The sequence below is a fragment of the Caloenas nicobarica genome, chromosome 3 (assembly GCF_036013445.1).
Source record: "Caloenas nicobarica isolate bCalNic1 chromosome 3, bCalNic1.hap1, whole genome shotgun sequence".
In the NCBI taxonomy this organism is placed as follows: Eukaryota; Metazoa; Chordata; class Aves; order Columbiformes; family Columbidae; genus Caloenas; species Caloenas nicobarica.
In genome coordinates, this window is record NC_088247.1 from 110,455,426 (window position 1) to 110,479,285 (window position 23,860).

The following is a 23,860-nucleotide window of genomic DNA, read 5'->3' on the forward strand; positions in this document are numbered from 1 at the left end:
TCTTTTCATATAGTTTCTTGCATCAGTCATGTTTTGCTGCCCAAATTAACAGTGCTTCTTTTCTTGTACCTCTCCAGGATCCAGAGAAGAGAAGAATCTCGTCAAGGCCTAAACAGAAGGATGCTCTTTTAACATGCTCCAGTCCAGTGAACACTCCTTTAGCGAATAAGCTCAAGAGGGAATAGGACATGGAATTACCAACTTCCAGAGAGGAACAAGCAGACTGCCCAAATGCCTGCAGCAGGAGGGTATCACTGTGTACATGACCCGAGACTCGCCTGCTTTTATGGATCCCACATGCATGAGATCTTCATTAACATATAAATACAAAAAGCCCTCGGGCTTTTATTGTCTCTTGAAGTGAACATTCTGGGACAGCCTTCTTCTGAATGTCTGAGAAATGAAGATCAGATATGACAGAGGAACTCAGAGTCCAACGGTATATCATGTTTTTCCAGGTCATCTAATAAATTGCCTCCCACTAAAGCCTGAACTTCTTTATATCTTCAGAGGACCACAGAAAAAAGCAAAACCAAAAGAAAAAAGCCCTCTACAACTATCTAGAACAGACAGAGTAGGTGAAGAACATTTCTGTGAGTTCTGGTAACAACAATGTCAATCACAGAAGTAAGGTTGATGTGATGTGTGTGCTGGTTACCCTGAGCTTTTTATTAGGTATTTAGAAAAAAGTTTAATCTCAGGGAGTTATTTTATGATCTGCATTGCTGTGCAGGCCTGCCCAGTGCTGATGTGTGATTAGATGAGAAGGCATTCTCTTGCCATACACTGCTGTTGCTGCTGAGAAACTACGTGAAGAAGACTGGCTAGCAACACTTCCATACAGCTAAGTGGTTATTAACAAAACACTGTGGGAGAGCAATAAGAGAACTGATTAAAGATACCTACAAGCACAGCTGTGCTCTCCTCTTGTCACTGCGCCATAACAGCTGAAAGATCTTGATAAGAGTGTGTCCTTTGTAGGGGATATTACTAGCTATAGGGAGCACTTCTAAGATGTTCACAACATTTAGAAGCACTGTTAGAAAGAGTTTCACAAAAGCATCCATGCTTGGAGTCACTGACTTCTCCAGTACAGCTGAGGTTTCCTAAGATGATGCTATGCTAGGCAACAAAATACAGACCCAGGGATCTTACCTGTCTCTGAGGACCAGTAGGTTCAGATTCCCGCCTCCTTTGTCGGAAAGCTGGTGCTGAATGTAGGGGAGAGTGGGCCGGACTTCCCATCTGCTGTTCATGTTTACTGTCAGATACTGTTTGAGAAGGTCCTTCATGTCTGTGGGAACTGTCCTCCTCAGTCACAGGCTGCATACCCCGACTTCGCCCATCATGCGTCTTTGGCCTGACTGCAGCATCTGCTCCTAAGCGCTTTCTCTCCTCACCGTCTTCAATAGGTCTCAGTTCCTCAGGCTCCTCATCTGTGGTTCCAGAGGTGCTTGGCTCAGCACCTGGGTGAAAGTCCTTCAGCTCTGTCTCCTTATCAATGATAACCCACTCCTTGCTATCAAAGTCCTCCTCCTCTGCAAGTGGTACTGAGCGGAAGGCATTGCTGAGGGCTTCATGTTCCACCGAAGCAGACACATCCATCCTACCACTTGCCTGCCGGTCAGCCTGGCCAGTATCAATGGACAGCATCTGGGCTGGCTGGGAGGAGCATACGAGCCGTGATGGAGAGCCAGGTAAATCCATTCGAGATCTAAAGACAGAACATGAAGCCATTAAAAATATATCAGGTTTGTGGTTGAAGTTTGAGATCATAAGAACTGAGAGAAAACCTGTAGAGTTCTTCTCACTCATTTCTTGGTACACTTCAGAAAGCCAGGCTTAAGCAAAAATATTTCTTTAGAACCTATATGGCAAAAAGATGTTGCCCCTAAAGTGCTTCGGTATGAGAGCCAATGCAGCATCTCTCTTCCTTGTAGATGACAGGATGACAACCAGTTTCCCCCAACAACACCAATATACCCTCAAGCCTTTGGTAAATATTATTGGTTTGTGAAAAAGCAAACACCCCCTAAACCCTTAATCTACTGTCTGACTTAATAGTGTCTCTGCTTGGCTCCTATAACCTCTTCAGCTGCACTGTGCTACCACTATAGTGGCCACAGAAGCCTCTAAGGTGGCCACAGGAGTTCTTCAAAGACAGCAGAAATCTTTGATCCTATTGTACACAGATGACCCCAAAATACTTCCGAGGAGCAGGAAGAAAATATGGTTAGTACCCTTTTACAAAGGGTAGCATAATGTTCAGTGGGTCACAGTCTAAATAGCAGCAGCTTCTCCAGCCATGCAGAAATACCCTCCAAAGAGGCCCTGGAAGCTCCCTGTGCCCCAATGGCCCTGGCAGCATCTCAGCAGGAAAAAACAGTGGCATTTCTATCACTCTGCTTCACAGTGGTATAATCCATGCCTCTCATTTGGCCTGCACCTGCTGCTAACTTTGCTTCTCTGTCCATCACAGCAGTTAGCAGCTTGCTGCACACAAGCAGAGCATCTGCTCGTCAGAAAAAGACAGCTGCAGTGCCTTTTACAAAAGGATTTTAACAAAGACCACACAGCCTTGCAGACTCTTCTGGGAAAAGCCTTCCATGTGTGAGAAAGCATGAGGGGAAACAGAGAAGTGACTGACCATTTGGTGAGGTCTGCTAAGCAAAACTGGGTATCATCAACACAGAGGAAGGTCAGAGCTGAGATGGAAATAATTGCGCTTGCAATGTCAAATTTCTGACTAAGAAAGGGGAATTAGAGAAGGAGGTGAACCAAAGATTGATATAGAGAAAATTGTGAGCAAAACCAAAGATCTCAGCAAAAGCCATCTTGATGGATCTGAAAGAAGCAAGGTTGTATTTGTTAGTCTTGAAAATATATTATTGTGAATAGGGAACACTAAGTATGCAAAGTAAGAATGAAAAATGGCCTACACTGTGTGTGAAGAAGAACTGGATTTTAAAAAGCTATTGCTAAAAAAAGTAAGAGAAACTCTGGATTTAGGCAATGTTTTCATCCATTCCCCAGCAGAGGAGAGACTCCTGGAGTGGAAGAACTTACTCCAGAATGCCAGAAGAACTTCCTAGTGCTGGGATTCAGGTCCGTGTTGCAAAAAGACAAAAATGGAATAAAGAGTAGACTGTGTGGCAGAGTGGGATTGTATTTGCAACATACTTGGTGCAGGCTACTTGCAAGATGAAAAAAGATCTTGATTTTAAAAACAGGAGCTGAGCTAAGAAGGCAGGAGAAAGGGATGCATTTTGGATAATACAGATTTTCTATATTAAGTTAGCATGATGCTGAGTATATAAGGAAGAGTTGGAGAAATAAAGGAAGGAGTTAAAAGCGTTCAGTGAATATACAGGACTAGTGTTGCTGACTGTTACAAATGACTTTTTTCCCTTCCTATTTTAAAGTGCCTTTCTTCTGACCAAGAAAAAGAAGAGGTACCAAGATACAAGAATTATTATTCAAACCCTAAATTATTAACAGCAACACAAACAATCCTTCCTGAATTACAGAGAAGAATTACAGCTTCCCCCAGCCACCCAGAATAAAACAGTACCTAACAAATGGGGTAGCGCTAGGGGCTCATCCACTCTCTAGTTCTTTTTGATCCTGTTCCATTTCTAGCTACTGCCTCCTTGTGCTTGTTCCTCTTGACTGAAGTCTGTCAGATTTTCTCTGAGAAGAAGGTCTGTCTCCCCCCTGCCTCTTTTAGAGGGGGCATTTCACCAGTATGCCCTGCAACCACAGTCCACGCCTTGACTTCCAGTGGAAAGAGGAAGACTGAGTAACAAAGGACGTGAAGGGAGTTAACCAGCACCAAAGGCTTATGTCTTGTAACACATGTTCTCCAGGATACAATGCTTTAGAAACCTTTTTTTTTATTATTCTTGGGGTTTTGTTTATTTTTTTGCTGTGGATCTGAAAGGATCCATATTACCCTCAAAATCAGGGTGTAATATATACTTTTCACATGCAAACAAGTGCAATGCTATATGCTGAAAAATGAATATTATTGTTGCTGTTAATGAAAAATAATGAAATAATGAAATCCAGCAGATCAAGATCTGCCAGCTAGCTCCCAGAATACATGGATCTTTGTCTGTATGCTAACAAGATCCATTGTTCCCTCCCACCTCAGGCCAGCCAAAAGTTTTGTGACTATTTACATTGTCTCTGATCCGATGCTTTGCCTTCCCTCTGACAAATGTCCCTTCTTCTATCTGTGGAGTTCTTCCCATCCAGGGACAGAATAAGAATCATTCCCACTAACTCTCCTTATTAGCAGACATGAGTCTCATCAGAAAGATCATAAAGCCCACTCAGAAATGAACTTCCAGTGCCTGCTGATCTAATGATTAGGTTGGTCTCCACAGTCCTCAAGACACTGGGTAAAAGCAGTAGAAGGCTACAGAGGGTGAGCAAACCTTCTTTCGTGTAGATCTGCTTTGCCATCAGCAGTGGAGATGCGTTCTGACTCAGGGCTGTTCACACGGCGGTATCTTAGGGAGCGCACTTGTGCAGTCGGGGACTCTGGAGGCACTCGGACAGGGGAACTGGGGCAGACACCATTTCTCTGCTCCTCTTCCACCATGCACTGAGTCTGTAGGAGGTAAACACAGAGAACCTCAAAATCTGACCAGAGACATTGATTTCCCATTCTTCACTGCTGCTCTATGCCTTCTTCCAGGATACAATTTCAGCTGCATTTTCACAATCTACACAAGCAATGTCTGAAGGAATGCAAGGGCCCATATGTCCTGGCAATTATCTAATATTAAAACAAGGTACGGATTTTAAATAAATCCAAATATTTAAAGATCTTTACAAAGCAGCCTTTGCATTTCAGTTACCCAAAAGAGTTATCATGGGCTAACCCACTATATACACAAACCCCAACTGCTTATCCAAGATGTCTAAGAGCCCTTGTTTGTAATTTTATTTTATTTTTTTTAAATCTTGGCCCTCTAAACAAAGTCCTCCAGGACATATACTCAAGCACAGCATCTGTAAGCACTTTCCACAAACCCAGGGTCACATTGAACATGCTCACGGACCCTTGTGAGCCTTGCATGTTCATACTCTACCAGTACATATTTTGTGTTTTCATATGGTCTTACTGAATTTGATTTTTTTTTTTTAATTTAGCAGCAGACAAAGGAGCAAAAGTCGGTGACTGTAACACAGCTGCTTTCTGCCCTCCACTCTGGTGCTTTTTCTTGGAAGAGAAGACCTGCTTAGGCAAAAGCATAGAGGCAAAACGGTCCAAGTGCTACAGCAGCAGTCTCAGATTTGCATTCAACCCTGCTGTGCTGCCAGCCATGCAACACCAGCTGCTACACACTGCCTCTGTGTGGGGACATGCATTGAGGTGCCAGTGCAGGTTCCTAGTATGGAGAACATTAGCCCTTCTCTGTAGCATGTCCTGTATTTACTTGTCCTCTTAATGCCAGGGGCTCTGAATGTATGCAGGCTTCTCAGTAAAATGCTGCTGATCAAGACAGTTGTCTTTGTGCATGTACTGTGTATATGACAAGTCAGTCAGTGTTCATAAATTAGCAGACCTAAACCATTCAGGCTGGGTTTGGAATGCGTAAGTAAGTAGTCTTTGCAGCCAGGGAGAGTGGAGAAGAGCTTTCACGCAATACAGGAAAAGCAGAATAGGTGATTATTATTTAGTCTGTAATCCGTTGAGGACAGGAGTAGGTTAGTGCTGAAGGTCAAACGTGTTTGTGAAAGGAGAAAAGTGCTGATTTAACTGTAGGGTAACACGCAACTTGTTAAGATCCAAAAGCAGAGAATTGGGGGAGGGTGTGGGACAGAAGGAAGAGGCTTCTGAGAAAACACAGATTGAGAACTTTGATCCAGTGGAGGAAGGAGAACCAGAAGAAGGATTTAGAAAGATCAGTGACAGGAAGTAAGGAAACAGTCCTTAGCACAGAAATTGGAGAAGTGGGACAGGAGATCTGAACTGTGTGAATAGAGAAATAAGGATGACCTTAGAGAGGTACTGGGGAGAAAAAAACATGGCAGGATCTACTCATCACCTAAATACAAAGAGCAAAATGGAGAGGGCCAGAGTTACTTCTAGTACTGCAAGACTGTAAGATGAAGGATGGTGAAGCTGTGAATAGCAGAAGGGTGTTTAACACACCAGCTGCCCTTGCGGTTCAGAAAGACACAAGGGATGCTTGAGGTTACAAGCAGAGGTGAAGCTGTACACTTACATATCACATCTGCAGCCTCCTTTTTTTTTAATCCATGTGGTGACTGTGACTTAAATAAAAACTGATTCTCTCTTGGAGAACCGTCAGACTAAAGATAATAAGCCTAGTGGACTGAAAGGTCAGGCAAGAGTCAGACTAAAGATAACCTTCAAATAGAGAAAGGACAGACTTCTTTAGCTTTGGACGATGCCCTCAGCTCTATTTCATAGACTGCTGAGCTTGTCAGAACTGAAGTGCTCATTGCCATGCTGACTAACTCCTTAAGCTCTTTTGCCAGTAAATTGACAAGAAACAGCATATCCCTTGGCAGGAGCATCATCTGGTCAGGCTGGGGATCTTGCAGAAACCTCCCCTGCCTTTAGGGGCTGTTATGACAAGACTTGTGAATGACGGCGCAGGGTACATAAGACATGAGGTAAAACTAGCACGCAGAAAGGACATTTAGGACTTCCTTGTGCACATTTCAGTCTGACTGAAGAGCATCAAGGCACCTGGTGGTTCAAAGAAACAGAAAAACACATAGGAGTTACCAGGATTTTTCTGTAATGCTGGGGTTTTTTGTATGTTCTGGAAACAGAACTGTCCCACTTTACTAGTCTTTTCTTATTTCATGTGCCTTCCAAAGAGAACTTCTGGGAATGCACACAGTTTACCAGTGAGAGATGAAAAAGTCATTTGAACTTGGTTTATAATTCTCAGTATTGGGGGATGCTGCTGGTAATGTTCCATACAGATAACACTTTGATCCAAATTATTTTTGTTGGAGAATTTTAAGCAAGTTAGATGAGATTATTTCTTGTCCATGAATAATGTTTTCTAATAAGACTAAGGATAGTGGAGCTACCTACAGGGCTGAAAAAAGGACTAACTTTGTGCCAGTAGAGATTGAAGTGAATTCTGGTCAGAGCCAGAAGACTGGTAGGTTTAACATGCTAGTCCATAAGTGCCCATTAAAGACAGGTTTGTGAAGTGAATCCAATACGCCCTCATAATATTTTAGGTCTGTTTGATGAAGGTTTCTCTGCTAACAGATTCTGTACGTATCCGATGTCATGACATGTGACATTCTGATTTTTCAATAAGAACTGAGATCAACACAACAAATACTAATTTATTTGCAATATGTAAGCTGACCTAATAAATAAACTAACTAATAAACATTTACTATGGGATCATCATTCAATGGGGATGCCTCCAAGAAGTTAGGTAACATTTACAAGAAAGAACTGAGAAACTGCTTAGGGATTATGAGGAAAACCAACTGAAATATGTACTGTATGCAAGCTAAAAAGTATAAGATGATCTCGGAATGCAGAAATATGAGAATATTAAGTTATAGTTTCTCTCACTCTTCACAGGGGTGAAACCATCATTAGATGCTCTTTATAGATTGTGCTACCCTTTAGAAAGAAAAGTTTAAAAATTAGAAGAGAAAAATTAGTGATGATTCAAGACATAGAAAAATATGGCTGATGAAGACATCTCTGAGGAAATTTATTTATCCAAGAGGTTAGGACACAATAAAATTTTGGTTTATTATTTCCAAACCTGGGACAACTCGGATATTATATCAGCTATGCAAGGACTAGAATTCCATTGCTTGAAGTATCAAGATCCTATTGGTCCCCAAAATGTCATTTGCATAAAGATTCAAATTAATCCCAATGGCTTTTAATCTGTGAAAAAATTATTTGTAATTTCCCATTTCCACAGGCAAATTCCACAGTGCTTTTTGAGCTGCACTATGTAGGATGTTATATCAGTGGATCCAGGAGGCTTCTAGCAGTCTGTGAATCCATTGCCCTAAATCCAACAGCCACAGGAGATAAACAAATGTTCTTTACTTTGCTGATGCTGATCCTGAGTTTGTTGCGATTCACATCTGTCTCTTCCCAAACTTCAGCCTCATTGAAAGCAGTGTTTGGAGCCTGAACAAGACCTTCCGCTGGCCGGCCTGACAGGATGGGAGGAGCATTCTCTTGATCGCTCAGATGTTCACCCTGTAGGACATCTTCAGTGTTCTCACGAAGCAAGTCCCCAGGTACCGGAGTGACATTAACCACCCTACGGAAGAGACAAGAAATAAGGTAAAATTATCAGTACTTAGAGAAGGAGGTCTATCACACCGCCCCACAGAAATTAATTAGCAGCTTTTAGGGTATTATCAAGTGCTAGACCAGGGCGGACAACGGGCTTTCTGGAGGCAGGGAAACCTGAGGAAGAGATGGTTCTGGCATTCGCGCTGAGAAGTGGCAGATCTCTTAAGAGAGGCAGACGCAGAGGGCGCGTTACCAGGATATTTAAACAGCCCCTAGGGAGTGGGTTTGCTGTCGTCAGATGGAGTTCCCCTTACAGATAATGGACAGAGGGTCCTTGCATACAAGCTAGCAGGGCTCATTGACAGGGCTTTAAACTAGAGATGATAGGGGAGGGGGATGTAATCGGGCTCACCAGTGACATGCTGTGGGATGAGACACCTAGCATAGAGGGGCGAGGTGAAGGAGGCTCTAAACTGATGAGCTTGGGGGGTGGGGTCCAAAGTGGCAATGCTCACGCCATAACATCCAACTGGGAAACATGCCAAGCCAGTCAGAGCAGTGACAAGTATTCCTTAGATACCTCCCAAGATGAGAACCAGAGAGCCAACCACCTCAAGGGTACACAGAGCTACAGCAGATCTTTCTGCACCCTTCATGAGAAACCTGCATGCTTGAGTACTTCCCTGAAGTGTCTGTACACCAACGCACGTAGCATGGGGAATAAACAGCAAGAATTAGAGATCTATGCGCATTTACAGGGCCAAGATCTCACTCCTATTACGGAGATGTGGTGGGACAGCTCACAGGACTGGAATGTTGTCATGGAAGGCTATGTACTTTTTAGGAAAGACAGGCCAGCAAGGCAAGTTGCACTTGATGTGAGAGAGAAACTCAAATGTCTTGAACTCTGCCGTGGCGGGGGAATGACAGACAAGTTGAGTCCTTATGGGTAAAAATTAAGGGACAAGCTAACAAGGGGGACACTATTGTGGGTGTTTCCTACAGGCAACCTGATCAGGAAGAGGAAGTTAATGACAGTTTCTACAGACAGCTGGAAGTAGCCTCACAATCACATGCCCTGGTTCTCATGGGAGACTTCAATCACCCTGACATCTGCTAGGTGGGCAATACAGGCACAGTCCATGCGGTTCCTACAGTTCATTGGCGACAACTTTTTGACATAGATAGTGGAGGAGCCAACGAGGAGAGTTGTACTGCTGGACCTTGTCCTGACAAGCCAAGAAGAACTGGTTAGAGATGTCATGGTTGGGGGCAGCCTCAACTGGAGCGACCATGAGATGGTGGAGTTCAAGATCCTGTGTGGATGAAGCAGGACAATAAGTAGGACTAAAACCACGGACTTTAGCAGGGCACACTTTGGCTTCTTCAAGGTCCTGCTTGGAAGAATCCCATGGGATAGGGCTCTAGAAGGTAGGGGGGTTCAAGAGGGCTGGCTAATATTCAGACCACTTCCTCCAAGCTCTGGACCGATGCATCCCTACAAGGAAGAAATCAAGTAAAGGGAGTAAAGGCCAGCATGGATGAGTAAGGAGCTCCAGTCAAAACTCAGGTGGAAAAAGGGATAGACCACCTGGGAGGAATACAAGGAGGCTGTTAGAGTATGCAGGGATGTGGTGAGGAAGCCCAGCCTCCACTTGGAAGCAAATCTGGCCAGGGATGTCAAAGACAACAAGAAGGGTTTCTTCAAGTACATCAGCAGCAACAGAAAGGTTAGGGAAAATGCAGGTCCACTACTGAGTGAGTACGGTGCCCTGGTAACGGATGATACAAATAAGGCACAGTTACCGAATGCCTTCTTCGCTTCTGTCTTTACTGCTAAAACTGTCCCTCAGGTATCCCAGACCCTAGAGATAGGAGAGAAAGCCTGGTAAAAGGAAGACTTTCCCTTGGTTGAGGAGGATCGGGTTAGGGATCGTTTAGACAAACTGGACATTCACAAATCCATGGGCCCCAATGGGATGCACCCACAAGTGCTGAGAGAGCTGGCAGAAGTTATTGCTAAGCCACTCTCCATCAACTTTGAAAGGTCTTGGAGAAAAGGAGAGGTGTCTGAGGACTGGAGGGAAGCCAATGTCACTCCACTCTTCAAAAAGGGCAAGAAGAGCAACCCAGGAAACTACAGGCCAGTCAGCCTCACCTCCATCCCTAGAAAGGTGATGGAACAGCTCATTCTGGACATCATCTCCAAGCATGTGGAGGAAAAGAAGGTTATCAGGAGTAGTCAGCATGGGTTCACCAAAGGGAAATCATGTTTGACCAACCTGACAGCTTTCTATGATGGTATGACTGGCTGGATAGATGAAGGAAGAGCAGTGGACGTTGTCTCCCTTGACTTCAGCAAGGCTTTTGACACCGTCTCTCACAACCTCCTTATAGGCAAGCTTGGGAGGTGCTGGCTGGATGAATGCACGGTGAGATGGATCATGAATTGGCTGGATGGCAGAGCTCAGAGGGTTGTGATCAACAGTGCAGTGTCTGGTTGGAGGCCTGTAGTTAGTGGGGTTCCCCAGGGGTCAGTATTAGGTCAAGTTCTGTTCAACCTGTTCATCAAAGACCTGGATGAAGAGATTGAATGCACCCTCAGCAAGTTTGCTGATGCTACCAAACTGGGAAGAAGGGCTGACACACCAGAAGGCTGTGCTGCCATTCAGCGTGACCTGGACAGGCTGGAGGACTGGGCAGGGAAGAACCTGATGAAATTCAACAATGGCAAGCGTAGGGTCCTTCACCTAGGGAGGAATAACCCCAGGCACCAGTACAAGTTAGAGACGGATGTGCTGGAAAGTAGCACTGCAGAGAGGACTTGGGAATTCTTCGACCTGTCAAAAACAGGTTGACCATGAGTCAATAATGTGTCCTTGTGGCCAAGAAGGCCAACAGTATCCTGGGGTACATTAAGAAAAGTGTGACCAGCAGGTCAGGGGAAGTTATCCTGTCCCTCTACTCTGCCCTAGTGAGGCTGCATCTGGAGTACTGTGTCCAGTTCTGGGCTCCCCAGTTTAAGAAGGACAAGGAATTACTGGAGGCAGTCCAGCAGCAGGCTACAAAGATGATTAGGGGACTGGAGCATCTTTCTTATGAGGAGAGACTGAGAGAGCTGGGTCTGTTCAGCCTGGAGAAGAGAAGGCTGAGAGGGGACCTTATTTAATGAGCGACATCATAAACATGTCCAGGATGGGACCAGACTCCTTTCAGTGGTGCCCAATGATAGGATGAGTGGCAACGGGCACAGACTGAAGCATAGGAGGTTCCACCTGAATATGAGGAAAAACTTCTTTACTTTGAGGGTGACAGAGCACTGGAACAGGCTGCCCAGAGAGGTTATCGAATCTCCTTCTCTGGAGACATTCAAGACCCGCCTAGACACATTCCTGTGCAAACTACTCTAGGTGTACCTGCTTTAGAAGGTGGGTTGGACTAGATGATCTCCAGAGGTCCCTTCCAACCCTAACAATTCTGTGATGATAACCTGAAAAGCAACAGGAGGATTCCACCTAACATAGAGTCACAAAGACAGTGGGATGGATCAGTGAAAGCATCTTGGGACCCTTGATAATCAGGCTGCAAACTTCTTCAAAATTGTCCATTACACAATATTTAGCTTAGAAGGATCCTCCTCTCTTTTCATGAGCAAATGAGTGTTAATAGGCCTTGTAGTTTTTATCTCCTATAATATTACTAATGACTACTGTTATTCCTTAATGTCAGCTCCCTCAAAAGCACCAAGACAGACCAGTGAACTAAGCCTTATCAACTTTTGTTTGGACTCATTTCCATCTCTGAGCATCAAGCTCTGTGCACCTTCGCACCAGTACATAAAACACCCTGTCAAGGTCGAGGAGCTGTAAGGCGTGAGCAGTACATGCACTCTGCGGTGTTCAGCTTACTATCAATCACAAACCCACCTCACCACAAGGCAAAAATTGCCTCACAGCAGGCACTCTCACAGAAGCTCCAGTTATGTGTGCCATGTAATATGCAAAATATACAAACATATGAGCTCCATCAATCCTGGCCAAAGTTCTCCAGACACCTCTTAATGTGACTCCAACCCACACACTCATCCTCAATAGAAAATGTGTTTTCAGGACAGCAAGGGTTTGAAGCTGAGTTCCACCACCTTAAATCTAGGTTAACATATGTCAAGTCAAATCAAGTGGCGGCTGCCATACAGCTCCAACTTCCAGGATCATAATAGCACTGAAATCATTAAAAAATGAACTTGTTGCTGAGCTTGTTATTGAGGATGTCCATAGTCTAACTGGCACAGCTGCAATACTCACCCGAACATGGCTGCTGTTTGCCTGGTGTTTTGCTGTGGTGGAGTAGAGGTGCTAGTGGACAACAAGATATCTGTACCAGCCTTCTCCCAGTCAAAGGCTTCGTTTTCCGTGATGCCTCTTTCTTTCATGCTGTTCTCAAAGACGGACATGATGAGCTAGAATAAATTTACAAAAAAAATTTATGTTAAGTAGCTGAGGGTGGCTCTCGCAAAAAAATCTGAAGTGTGAGCATAAGGACCAAGTGCAGTTTATAATCTCCATCTTGCCTATGAAAGGCACCAAGAAATTAAAGCAAATGTCATAAAATTGTATCAGTTGTTTCTCAGGCTGGTTTTGGCTTGGTAACTGAAATTTCTTTAAATCTACAAAAGAAGTGCACGCAACATTTTGATGCTGATTTGATGAAATCTTGCAGCTGGCTTGTTACTTTAACTCTAAAGCCATAACTTCAGCTCAGCTTCCCTGTAGATTAGACACATGCGGAATAGTACATTTGACGTGTAGAGTTCAAGGGCTGCCAGAAGATGTAAACACAACAGGAAAACACAGTCCTAGGATGCAGACTCGTTGCAGTGTCTGGCTCAAATACAGCTTGGTCAGGAGCCTTATGATATGCTTATGCACAATGTCACCTGCCACATTTGGCAGCAGAAGAAAATAAAACTGTAAGAGGGATGATAGTGTTCTTTATAAGATGGCAGGTACAAATGCTCATGCTGACATGGTTTATGCTTGTTGCTTTCTAAGAACAGATATTCTTCAGGAGAGAATGAAACTACTGCCAACAGTGCTCTGTGCATCAGTGTGTTACCCAGGGAAATCTGATGTTCTGCTATCAAAGGGAAACTGGACGCTATAGGCCAACACGGCCATATGTGAGGTCCTGTGTTTCTAATAAAAGTATTCAGCTAAATAATGCAGAATTGAGAGGTTTCAGCCTAAAGTCTATACAGAGAAAGAATATAGTAACAAATACATTTGGTTTATGGCACAGAATTAGCACTAAGTTATTAATAAAAATTACTATGACCAAACCTCTGTTTGCATTTATATTCCAGTTCTGTTTATGAGCATGATCCGGTGGCCACCTCCTTCCACCAAACTGCAGTAAAATGCCTATTTGCAGCTTTTGGTTGAGACACCTTTTTCCTCCTTTTTGAGACCCAGAATCCTAGAATTAGGTGCACCACCAGTGGCACTATGATTGATTAAAAGAATTGCCAGAGTTGACTGTTGGTCAGACCAAGGAACAGGTAACACCTCTCCAGAGAGTGGACATGACACAGGAGTGGTAGCAGCTTCTTTAACTCAAAAGGGATTTTACTGTTGTGACAGTTTAATATGATAGGATTGTGTTTCTGCTTCTCAGCCCCATGTCATGATGCCTCCTTTCACCTCTGATGGAAAGGGGAGTTGTGCTGCTGCCATTGGAAGGGAATTTCTTGCTCAAAACTGAATGTGACTAACTAAAGGGTCACAGTCTTGCTTTTAGTAAATGGATTTCTGCATTTAGTAACTTCAGATGGATGTTTTCTCATTAATTTGCCTAATTACTTATTGAATACATAAGCTTTTAGACAACACCTATCTTACAGCAAAGAATGCACCAATTATGTGAACTATCTTCTTCACTCATTCCAACCTGCCACCTGCTAATTTCATTTGGCAGTTCCTCATTTTCATGTGAGAAGGAGCAGAAAACAAGCATTCTCCTCTTCTTGGCATTCTGCCCTTGATTTTAAAGATGTCATGTACATGTCAGTCCTCTCTCTTTTTCAGAGTGTACCGTCCTAGTCTAATGAGCCCTTCCGTATCTGGAAGTGAATCTATCTCTAGCCTCCTTGTTACCCTTCCCGACAAATTTCTCTGATTTCAAGACGCCCTTTTTGAGATGCAGGTATGGAACTACAAACACTCTTTTAGAGTATGCTTCACACAGGTTTACATGGCAGTACATTTTCTGTTTACCCTTTAATACTATTCTAATTATTCTTAGGATTGTATTTGCTTTTTGAGTGCTACTTTGGCAAGGATTACCATCAAATGTCTTTTAGAAATTAATATCCCCACATCCTTAAAGACTCCTTCCAAGAACTTCATACATTTGTAAGACAGATGCCCTTACAAAAGCCATTCCAACTTCTTCTCATTAGATCATTCTCACCCATCTGTCCACTAATCCCAGTACTTATCACAGTTTCTGATTATTTGTGATGCACATATCAGTGTCAGGGACTGGTATCTTCTGAAGCCATTTAAAACTTGGTACTGCTTCTATCATCTTCCATTCCTTTGATACTGAAGCAGTCTGAAGTAAGAAACCAGGTGCTAAAATTAGAAGTTCAGATGTCTTATTCTTAGCATTCCTTCATGCTGTCAAGGACTCAGTCAACACAACTTTTGTTACTTTCTGCTATAACTTCTGTAATGTTTGCATTTGACTTTGCAGGCCATTTGGAATTTTACAGACCTTTTACAGAGAGAGAAGGGAGGCAACGGCTACAGACGCAGAACAGATCCTCCCAGGACACCCATCTACAGGGTAAGCAGAGATCCACAGCACCCCAGTGAGAAGAAATAGAGAATTTTCTCTTGGAAGTTTATCAGAGTCACAGAAGAATGTTACTGAAACAGGTGCTGAATGAAACATGGACTGAATCAGTTTTTCCCCTTTAGGGCTGTGCAGGCTTCTGAGCATCCTATTGGGCCAGATTTAACAACAGAAAGGGATAAGCAGTAAAGAAAATACATCAGATCAATGAAACTGTGGCACTACAATGGGAACTAGGGAACCCTTGTGGTACCTTCCCCCACCTAGCACTGGACTCATGAGTCAGTACATGTAGGCTGGTGAGGGTATGGCTTGTCAGGCCATGTGGCAGGCCTGGACCATGTCACATCAGAGCATGTCAACTTCCACAAGACGGCGTGCAATTCCATCTCTTCGAGTATCAAAACCACTGGTGGGATAAAGAAGAGGCCCAGCACGTTTGTCTATTTAAGATATTAACGTCCATGAGTACGTAATGCTTAATTGCACATTTTGTAGTAGCATACCATGTTTTAGGCTGATGCCTCATAGAATGAGAGAAGTTAATTGTGCAGAAATTACCCATTGAACTGTCATGATACATCTTGTCAAATGCCTTCTCCTGGCCAAGGTTCAGGAAATGAATCACAGTAAATCATGAAATATCAGCTGGAAAAGGTTCCAAACCAGTTATGGATTGGCCAGATGTTCCAGCCTTGAATTCTTTGGGGCTCATCTGGGAAGATGGAATCTTTTGGCACAAACTTGAAGCATGGCAAGTTGCTCTTGCTCAAGTTTCTAACCTGGACTGTAATCTCCAACACAGTATTGAAGAATAAATATTAGGCACACCTCTTAAGTGGTAGGGGACCCTTTTGACAAGAGAGTGCTCCTGATATATGTTTGCATGCCCCAGAGGAATGCCTGGGGAAAAAACACTAAGCCTATGATGGACTTCCAAGAACTTGGCCAGCATGAGAGAGCTCAAACTGGCACTGGTCATCCACAAGGACTCTTTCTCAAATGCTCTGACAGTATCTGGTATTGACTGGATCTGAAAGGAAGAGGTCTGTTTACAAAGCTCTTACCTCCCACATCTGCTCTGGATGTGTACAAGACAGGCATTCTATTATACAATCACAGCTGATGTGATCACTTCTTTTTGTGTGAAATGCAATTCATAATCCACCAGATGAGGGAACCTCATGGGCTCCCAGGCAAAGGCACCTGAATTTCTACAATCTTCCAGGACCAAAGGTCACCATTCCTTTTCTGATACTCAGTGCAAAAAGATGAATCTTTGAGAGACAAGCCAGCCACCTCCCAAATGTTGCTCTAATGCCCACATTCTCCTGCTGTGAAAGTGCTAAAAGTTTGATCCTAACCATAAACCAATACTGACAATGATCCATTAAAGGGACTGGCCTGATGTCAGGGGCCATGAGCCCAAGAAGTACAAAACCACAAGCTGTAAGCAAGATCCATCACGTGACAGCTCTATTTTATTCTACCATCATTTTCTTCACTTATGCCTAGGCAAAACCTAGCTTCCAGTTACACTTAGTCTTCAATTACAGCCTGGTATCCCTCTCTTCTGATGTGATCCAGGGGCCCAGAACACCACAAAATTGCCACTCAGCATGAAGTGTGCTTAGGAGTATCTAAAATGACAAGGGAAGGTAGATGACTACTGCCAAGCACTTTTTGATGGCTTGGCTTTGGGGCATAGATGTCAATTGTTAAGAACTAGACACTTCTTACGGATCTAAAGCCACAGTCTGTGACCAAGTATGATCTTGGCAACCTTCACCACCTTGGGGACTAGGTCCAAAAAGAACAGGCTCACCATCCCATAAGCTTCTGGGCCCAGCTAAGATCACTAGCTGAGTAAGAGTGAACCTGCTGCAGACACATGATGGAGTAGTCCCTTTTTCCTCCCAAGGCAGGTGACTACTTGGATGCTGCAGAGCATCAGCTGTGGTCCTGAGTGTTAGCAATGTTATTTTCATGCATTAAGGAGGATTATGATATTCCCGGTCAGAGCTGGTAGGGGAAAATACAGCAGTGTGATTACTTACTTGAGGCAAACAAGAGGTTATCATGGTGGGTAACAAGTGTCAAAAAAAAAAAAACCAAAAGAATCACATAGGGGCAAGGATGGGAGTAGGAAAATTGTAAAAGTAGGAGACAGAGAGGAGAAAATTCACGCAAAGACAGAAAAAGCCATAAGCCAGGGTAGGAGGTAGCCAGAAAGAGAAATACAGCTCTGAGTGGTGGGAGAGGACTGGTTTTGCTTGTTTGTTTTTTAAATAACAATACAGAGAAGGAAGGATTGGGGAAAAGTCACTGAGATGAAGTATCTGTATTGTCTTCCACCCCTGAAACTTTTTTGTGTGTGATAGTGATAAAACAAGTCTGAAGACAGCAGATGCAGTTGCTTTTTCCTTCATGCAATAGCTAGGATGTGCTGCACAATGGTTGGTGAGGGCTATAGGTGCATTTCACCCCTCTCCCTTTCATCCTTCACACTAGTGTATCTGCTTAGATGGACAATCCCAAATGCTGATGGTGGCAAAGCTGAAGAAAAAGATTTCAAACTTCAGGGCACAGACCACTTGGAGCAAGAAGGACAGCATCACTGGCCAGTCTGCTGTTGCCTGTCCCCATTTACAAAGGAGCAAGAAAGGAGGGGCTGACCCAGTATGGCCCTTCTTATACTCATGTCTGGCCTCTTTCTAAATCCAAAAGCATCCTATGATATCTAGCATTCTGCAAAGCCAGAAGACATACATTAGGAGAAGTCAGAGAGATAATACATCAGAATTGAGACAGTGAGGGAGAAGGGAGCAGTCGGAATGATCTGATTATCAGATGCTCACATGCAGCGTTTATGGATCACTCCCCAGTTCAAAATGATGGAGGTGGGAGAGAAAGGATTTTACCAAAACTTCATGCTACTGCAAAGTAAGCCAAAGCTTTACTTGGTACACGGATATGGGAGCAATCAAAACTGCATTGCCACTGCATAAAACAGATAGAATATTAGAAAGTCTTAGGAATTGAACAGAATATCGTAACCGCATTTTATCACTTCATGGGCTACATACGTCTTGAACATGCAATGCTGGCAGGTCCCCACCTCACAAAGGTACAGTTGGACAAAGTTCAAAGAAGGACACAAACCAAAGGTGTGGAAAGGTCTCCTTCTGGGCAAAAAGCAAGTAAGTAGACTAGGATCCTTCAGTCTGGGCAAAAGAGTAACTGAAGAGCAGTACCATAGAGTCTGTAAGATTCTGTGTGGCTGGGAAGCAGCAGAAGGGCTACGGACAAGCATTCACATCTATGTCTGAGATGTAAGGGACATTAGATAAGGCTGGCAGGTGGCAAGTTTAGAACAAACATTAGAAAGTAGTTCTTCTCACAGCAAGCACCTAAGCTGTGGTGCCTCCCTGTCATGTAGTGGATGCTAAGGTTCATGGAAGAAAAATTCACTGAGGGCTATGAAATACAGAGATACTTTTGCTTTAGGAGGTTCTTGAGTCTCAAGGATCCTTGAACTTCGAGAGTTTTCTGGGGAAATGGCATTGAATGTTCTTTCTTTTATAATCTTCCCACAGCCAGCACTGTTGGGAGACATGCTACTAGGCCAGACAAACCTTTTCTCCAGCCCCGTGAAGCTGCCCTTTCATCGTAATTCCTCTCAAAGAGGAGAACTCTGAGGCTGACTAGAGCTGAGTAGCTATAGGAAATCCAAAACCTGTCCAGCTACAGGACAGCATAATCCTCACCTGGTGATGAGCATACATCTTAAATTGAAATACATTAAAGAAGGCAAAAAATACATTAAAGAAGTGAAAGGGTGAACTGTAACTTCAAATTATATTCATATATGTTTTATTCTGTTTCCTTATTTCTAATCTTGTCATTCCAATTTTTACATAAACCGTGGCTTTATGTATCAGTAGACATACTTTCCCAATAAATTTTCCCAAGAGTCTGGTACTGGTAACAAGTTCAGATGCCATCTGATGTACTTTTTAATTTTTCACAGTAATAAATCGATATAAAGACATCTCTGGAACTGAGATATTTGGAGAATTTGCTGGCTGGAAAAAGCCTCCAAGTCAACCTAGAAGAATCAGTGTTTGGTGGTGTATGGGAATGTAGCGGAAGATTTGGCAAGGAGGTTGGTTAAATGTAAATACGCTCAAGTGACTTGCAGCTGTCTGTAGAAAAAGCACATACATCACACTAATTGTTTTACTGACCTTGTGTGCTTGATGAGTAGAACCTCTGTGTCAGATAACATAGCCCTGTGAGAAACTCTAGGCACCTTATCACTATGTCTGAGATTCTCGCTTTGTTGTGAGAAAGAGCAGGAGGCTGTGCCTGCCTGAAGCCTTGAAATACAGGCGAGCTCAGCAGGCCCAGTGATCTTCCAGCGGGGCTGAACTTACCAGCGCCTGCGTCCCCGCTTGTGTCACCTCTGCCTGGGAGCTTAGGTGCAACTTCGGAGATCCCCCAGTAGAATGGTAACTAAAATAAAACTTGCTCTTTGCAATGCATTCGTGGCCTCTGGCTCTTCTTGCAATGTGCCTGCGTATGTGTACACAGATGGCAAGCTGCAGGTGCTAGACTTTTGTGAGGAGTTCCCTTTTGGAGGCACCTGGAAGAAACTGAGGGCAAAGATGCAATTCACAGTTTCAGACAAACTCCCTACTGTGAAAGCGCTGCACTAAAATTCTCTGGAAACATCTCCTTCCATTTCCATCTCAAGGATGGCTTTTCAGTACCATGTCAGGATACAATAATGTGTCCAACCACAGCACCAGACACAAAGGACTCCCTACCCTCTTGCCACCAGGCTGTAAGGGGCGACCCAGAAGATGGGGGAGAATGGAAATGGGTTACTGCTTCGGGAGGCAGGCAAAACACACCCTCAGCCTTCCCCACCTTCCCAGGTGCCTGCATACAACAGGTATGAGGCCCTGAAATTGGATAGGCGAGGAGCTGATGCTGCTGACGAAGACCCTTCTGGGAAGGAGGGGTCCTCTAGGCAACCTACGCCTGGCATGAAACCCAGCAAACTCATTAAAACCTCACATGTAAATAGAAAAAGAAGGGTAGTTGTCATAGGTAACTCCCTTCTGAAGGGAACAGAGGGCCCAATATCCTGGCCTGACCCAACCCATAGAGAAATCTGCTGCCTCCCTGGGGCCAGGGTAAGAGATGTGGCTCAACAACTTCCCAAGCTGGTAAGGTCCTCTGACTATTACCTGTTATTGGTTTTTAATGTTGGCAGGGAAGAGACAGAAAAAAGTATTATTAAGCAAACCAAAAAGGATTTCAGAGCTTTGGGGCAGTTAGTCAATGGCTCAGGTGCTCAAGTGGTTTTCTCCTCCATGCTTTCAGCAGCGGGCAGGAATACAGAATGGAACAGGCAGGCCCAACGTGGCTACATGACTGGTGTCATCGATGGAACTTTGGGGGTTTCGGTGATGGGATAGTCAGTCCTTTGCCAGGTCTTCTAACACCTGATGGAATGCACCTCTCACCTCTCACAGAAGGGGAAAAGGGTGTTTGCTCAGGGGCTTGCAAGGCTGATTGATGGGTCTTTAAACTAGATTGGAAGGGGGAACGGGGCAGTAACAGGCCACTCAGTGATGAGCAGTGGGATGGCACACCAAAGTTTGAGGAGGTACATGACAGTGAGATTCCTCAGGCTGTGCCACGAGGTGAAGGGCACAATCAACCACACCTGAAGTGCTTCTACACTAACGTGCGCAGCATGAGGAAAAAGTGAGATGAACTAGAAGCTTTGGCCCGGTCCCAGGGGTATGATATAACTGGCATTAGTGAAACCTGGTGGGATGAATCCTGTGACTGGTGCACCATGATGGACGGCTACAGGCCATTCAGAAGGGATAGGCAGGGTAGGAGAGGTGGGAGGGTGGCACTGAATGTAGCAGAGGGGCTGGAACGCATGGAGCTGGCAGTTGGTGATGGCAAAGTTGAGAGCCTCTGGGTAAGGATTAAGGGTCAGACAAATAAAGCGGATGTTGTCGTGGGTGTCTGCTATAGGCCACTGCGCCAGGTGGAATAGAATATAGGAGGATGTAAGTTCAAAAGGAGCTTTGGAGATGTCTAATCCAAACATCTGGTCAAAACAGGGCTAACTGCAAAATCAGATGAGGTTCCTCATCCACTTTTGGAAGTCTCCAAGGATGGAAATTCCATGACTTCTCTAGGTACCTGTTCTGTACTTAAGAACCCCCATTGTGATTTTTTCCCTAGATTTAGTCAATTTCCCTTGCTGCCTCTGAGAAAAGTCTGCCTGTATTCTCCCCACAGCTGTCTTTGACGAAGTGGAAGACAAATTAGATCGCCCCTTTGACTTTCCTTCTCCAGGCTAAACAAATCTAGCTCCCTCAGCATCTCCTCGTCCACCTCTATCCCTTTACGGCCCTCTGTCTTAGTGGCAAATGTTATTTTTCCACTGTACTATCTAGAAAGTATTTGCCTTTTTTTGTTTGTTTGTATTTAAAAGTTGTGGTTGCTACGCTGCAGCCATGGCTAAAATACAAAAGCACTGTTGGAGAGAGTTTGCTGGAACACACTCCTACCATTTTCCCTCTCATGTGATGCACTATCAACAGAAGCAGGCACTCCTGTAAGACTGCCGAGATCTGCTAATAAAATATTTTCATCACCCTGGCCTTGATGTACAGAGAAAACCACTGTGAGAAAAAAGGGACACAGAATCAAGTTGCCTCATTTATATTGTGTTACTTGAGCTACCGTAACTGATCACATACATGCAGATAGCAAAAAGTGAAGGGGAGAAAAAAAATGTTAAGATGAACATTAAAGAAAGACATAGGAATAGCTAGGGGTCATATGAGTCTGCAAGAAAACAAAGGGGTCAGTGTGCGCTATGGAGCTGTTGGCATAGGTTCTTTGCAGACTTTGGCAAGCTGTGCTAAAATTCCATCACATTTGGAGTATCTTAAAACTTTTGCGTTTTAATGAAAGCCAAAGGTACTCTCTTGCTTGGGAAGAGCTTTCTGGTTTGGAGTACAGAATTATTTTGCATAAGGTGGTGGAAGAAAAAAAAGCTTTTCAGATGTTGAAGAACTGCACAGTCCAACCTTTTTCTCCTGGTTCTATGAAAGGTATTCTTCAGCCAGATATGAACATATGCATGGAAATGTTAGAAAATCCAAATGCCAATCCAGAATGCCATGCATCAGATTGGTAACAAAGAAAAGGCTCCTACCTGATAGTCTGGCTTGGTGAAGTAGTCTAGGCTTGCAATATGATCCAGAAAAAGGTGGAACTCTGAAGGCATGTGTTTTAGCAGCATGCGGTGTTCATACTTTTCTTTTATCATGCCAACCTGCTCCTGGAAAAAATGAAAATATCTCACAGTCAAGAATCTATTGCTTCATATTCATACAGTCTTATCGTTCCTGGAACACGGCCTCTTCTTAGACCCAGGGTTGTGTCTACACACTTGTTCTGTTCGGTGGCCCTAGCAAAGTGAGGCTGACCACTGCAGGCAAAGGTCAAAGGGGAATCCTGAGTCAGAAACACTCTTCGGAAGCTGTCCCTTCAGCAGAGACATGAACAGTTATCTTTATTCTGTTTAACTTTCCACTTGAAACTCCCATTTGGCTTGTTTGGCATGGCAAAGCATTATCCTCTGGCCTTTCTGAAGGTTTGTTTGTTTGTCAAAAGGACACTTGAGCCTTTCCACTTTTGTTGTCTGCTTTGCAAGAACAAAGTAAAAGTCACTTGATCAATTATCATTAACAACATGCATAAGAAAATGTCTAGGTACTCCAAATAAGACAAGCTCTACACTGTGTGTCAGAACACACAAAAGCAGGTTAGTATCTTGCAGCAAGGCCTCATGAAAATTAGGCTCTGGCTTTACTCCAGAAAAAAAGCTACACTGAGTGGCAGGAGGAATAATAAGAATTATAAAAATAAAAATGTAGCACCCTATCTTAAGCACAGACACTAGGTTTCCTACCTTATCTTTGATCTTTCGCCATGGAAGCTGGCCCACCGCAAACTCCACCAACATGTAAAAGAGGGACCACAGATCATCATGTCTACCCATCTCCTGGAGAAAAGAGAGACAAAGACTGAGGAGCAAAGTTTCATGCTGCTCAGTAGTCCAGGTGTGCTCTCCAGCTGAGCTACTTCATTTTAAAGAGCAGGAAGAGAAGTTACACTTCCCATTCAGTGATTAAAGAAGCCATATTAAAGATGCAAAATCAAGCATTTATTAAACTTGGCAACGTCAATACAGTCACCCGAATATCCTCATTTGTCTTCCTTTTTGTGAATATATTAGGAAAGAGCACACATTTTCCATAGGACTCTCCCTCACTGAGTATACAGGAGTGGAATATTTATTAATGGGATGTGGAATAACCTAGATTAAGAAAAAATCTGAAACTGTGTAAAGAAAGTATTTTTTATTATTATTTTTAAGCTAAATATAATTCAAACTTTTCACAAGACAGCATTTACTCAAGGGCTTTTGCAAAACACTCATTGTTAAGCAGTAGAACAATTTACAGATTTATAACATTTCCACATACCACTCTCCTCCTGACCCAGCAAATGGGAACCTGAAACATGGGGATTAAGGCTGAAATTGTCGAAGCACATGAAGTCATTTTTGGTGTTCAACATCCAATGTCTAGAGCATGGTTTCTCAGAATAGCATGCATTATA

At 43.6% G+C, this 23,860-nt stretch overlaps 1 protein-coding gene across 1 annotated transcript in view; it reads right to left on the bottom strand.

Annotated features, from left to right (window-relative positions):
* The window catches only part of TTBK1 (tau tubulin kinase 1), a 118,582-nt gene that overhangs the window by 28,942 nt on the left and 65,780 nt on the right, over positions 1 to 23,860 (bottom strand). The window contains 6 exon segments of the mRNA XM_065630936.1: positions 1,156 to 1,714; positions 4,440 to 4,615; positions 8,084 to 8,303; positions 12,583 to 12,737; positions 22,389 to 22,514; positions 23,148 to 23,240. Coding sequence (XP_065487008.1) covers positions 1,156 to 1,714; positions 4,440 to 4,615; positions 8,084 to 8,303; positions 12,583 to 12,737; positions 22,389 to 22,514; positions 23,148 to 23,240 — 1,329 coding nt within the window.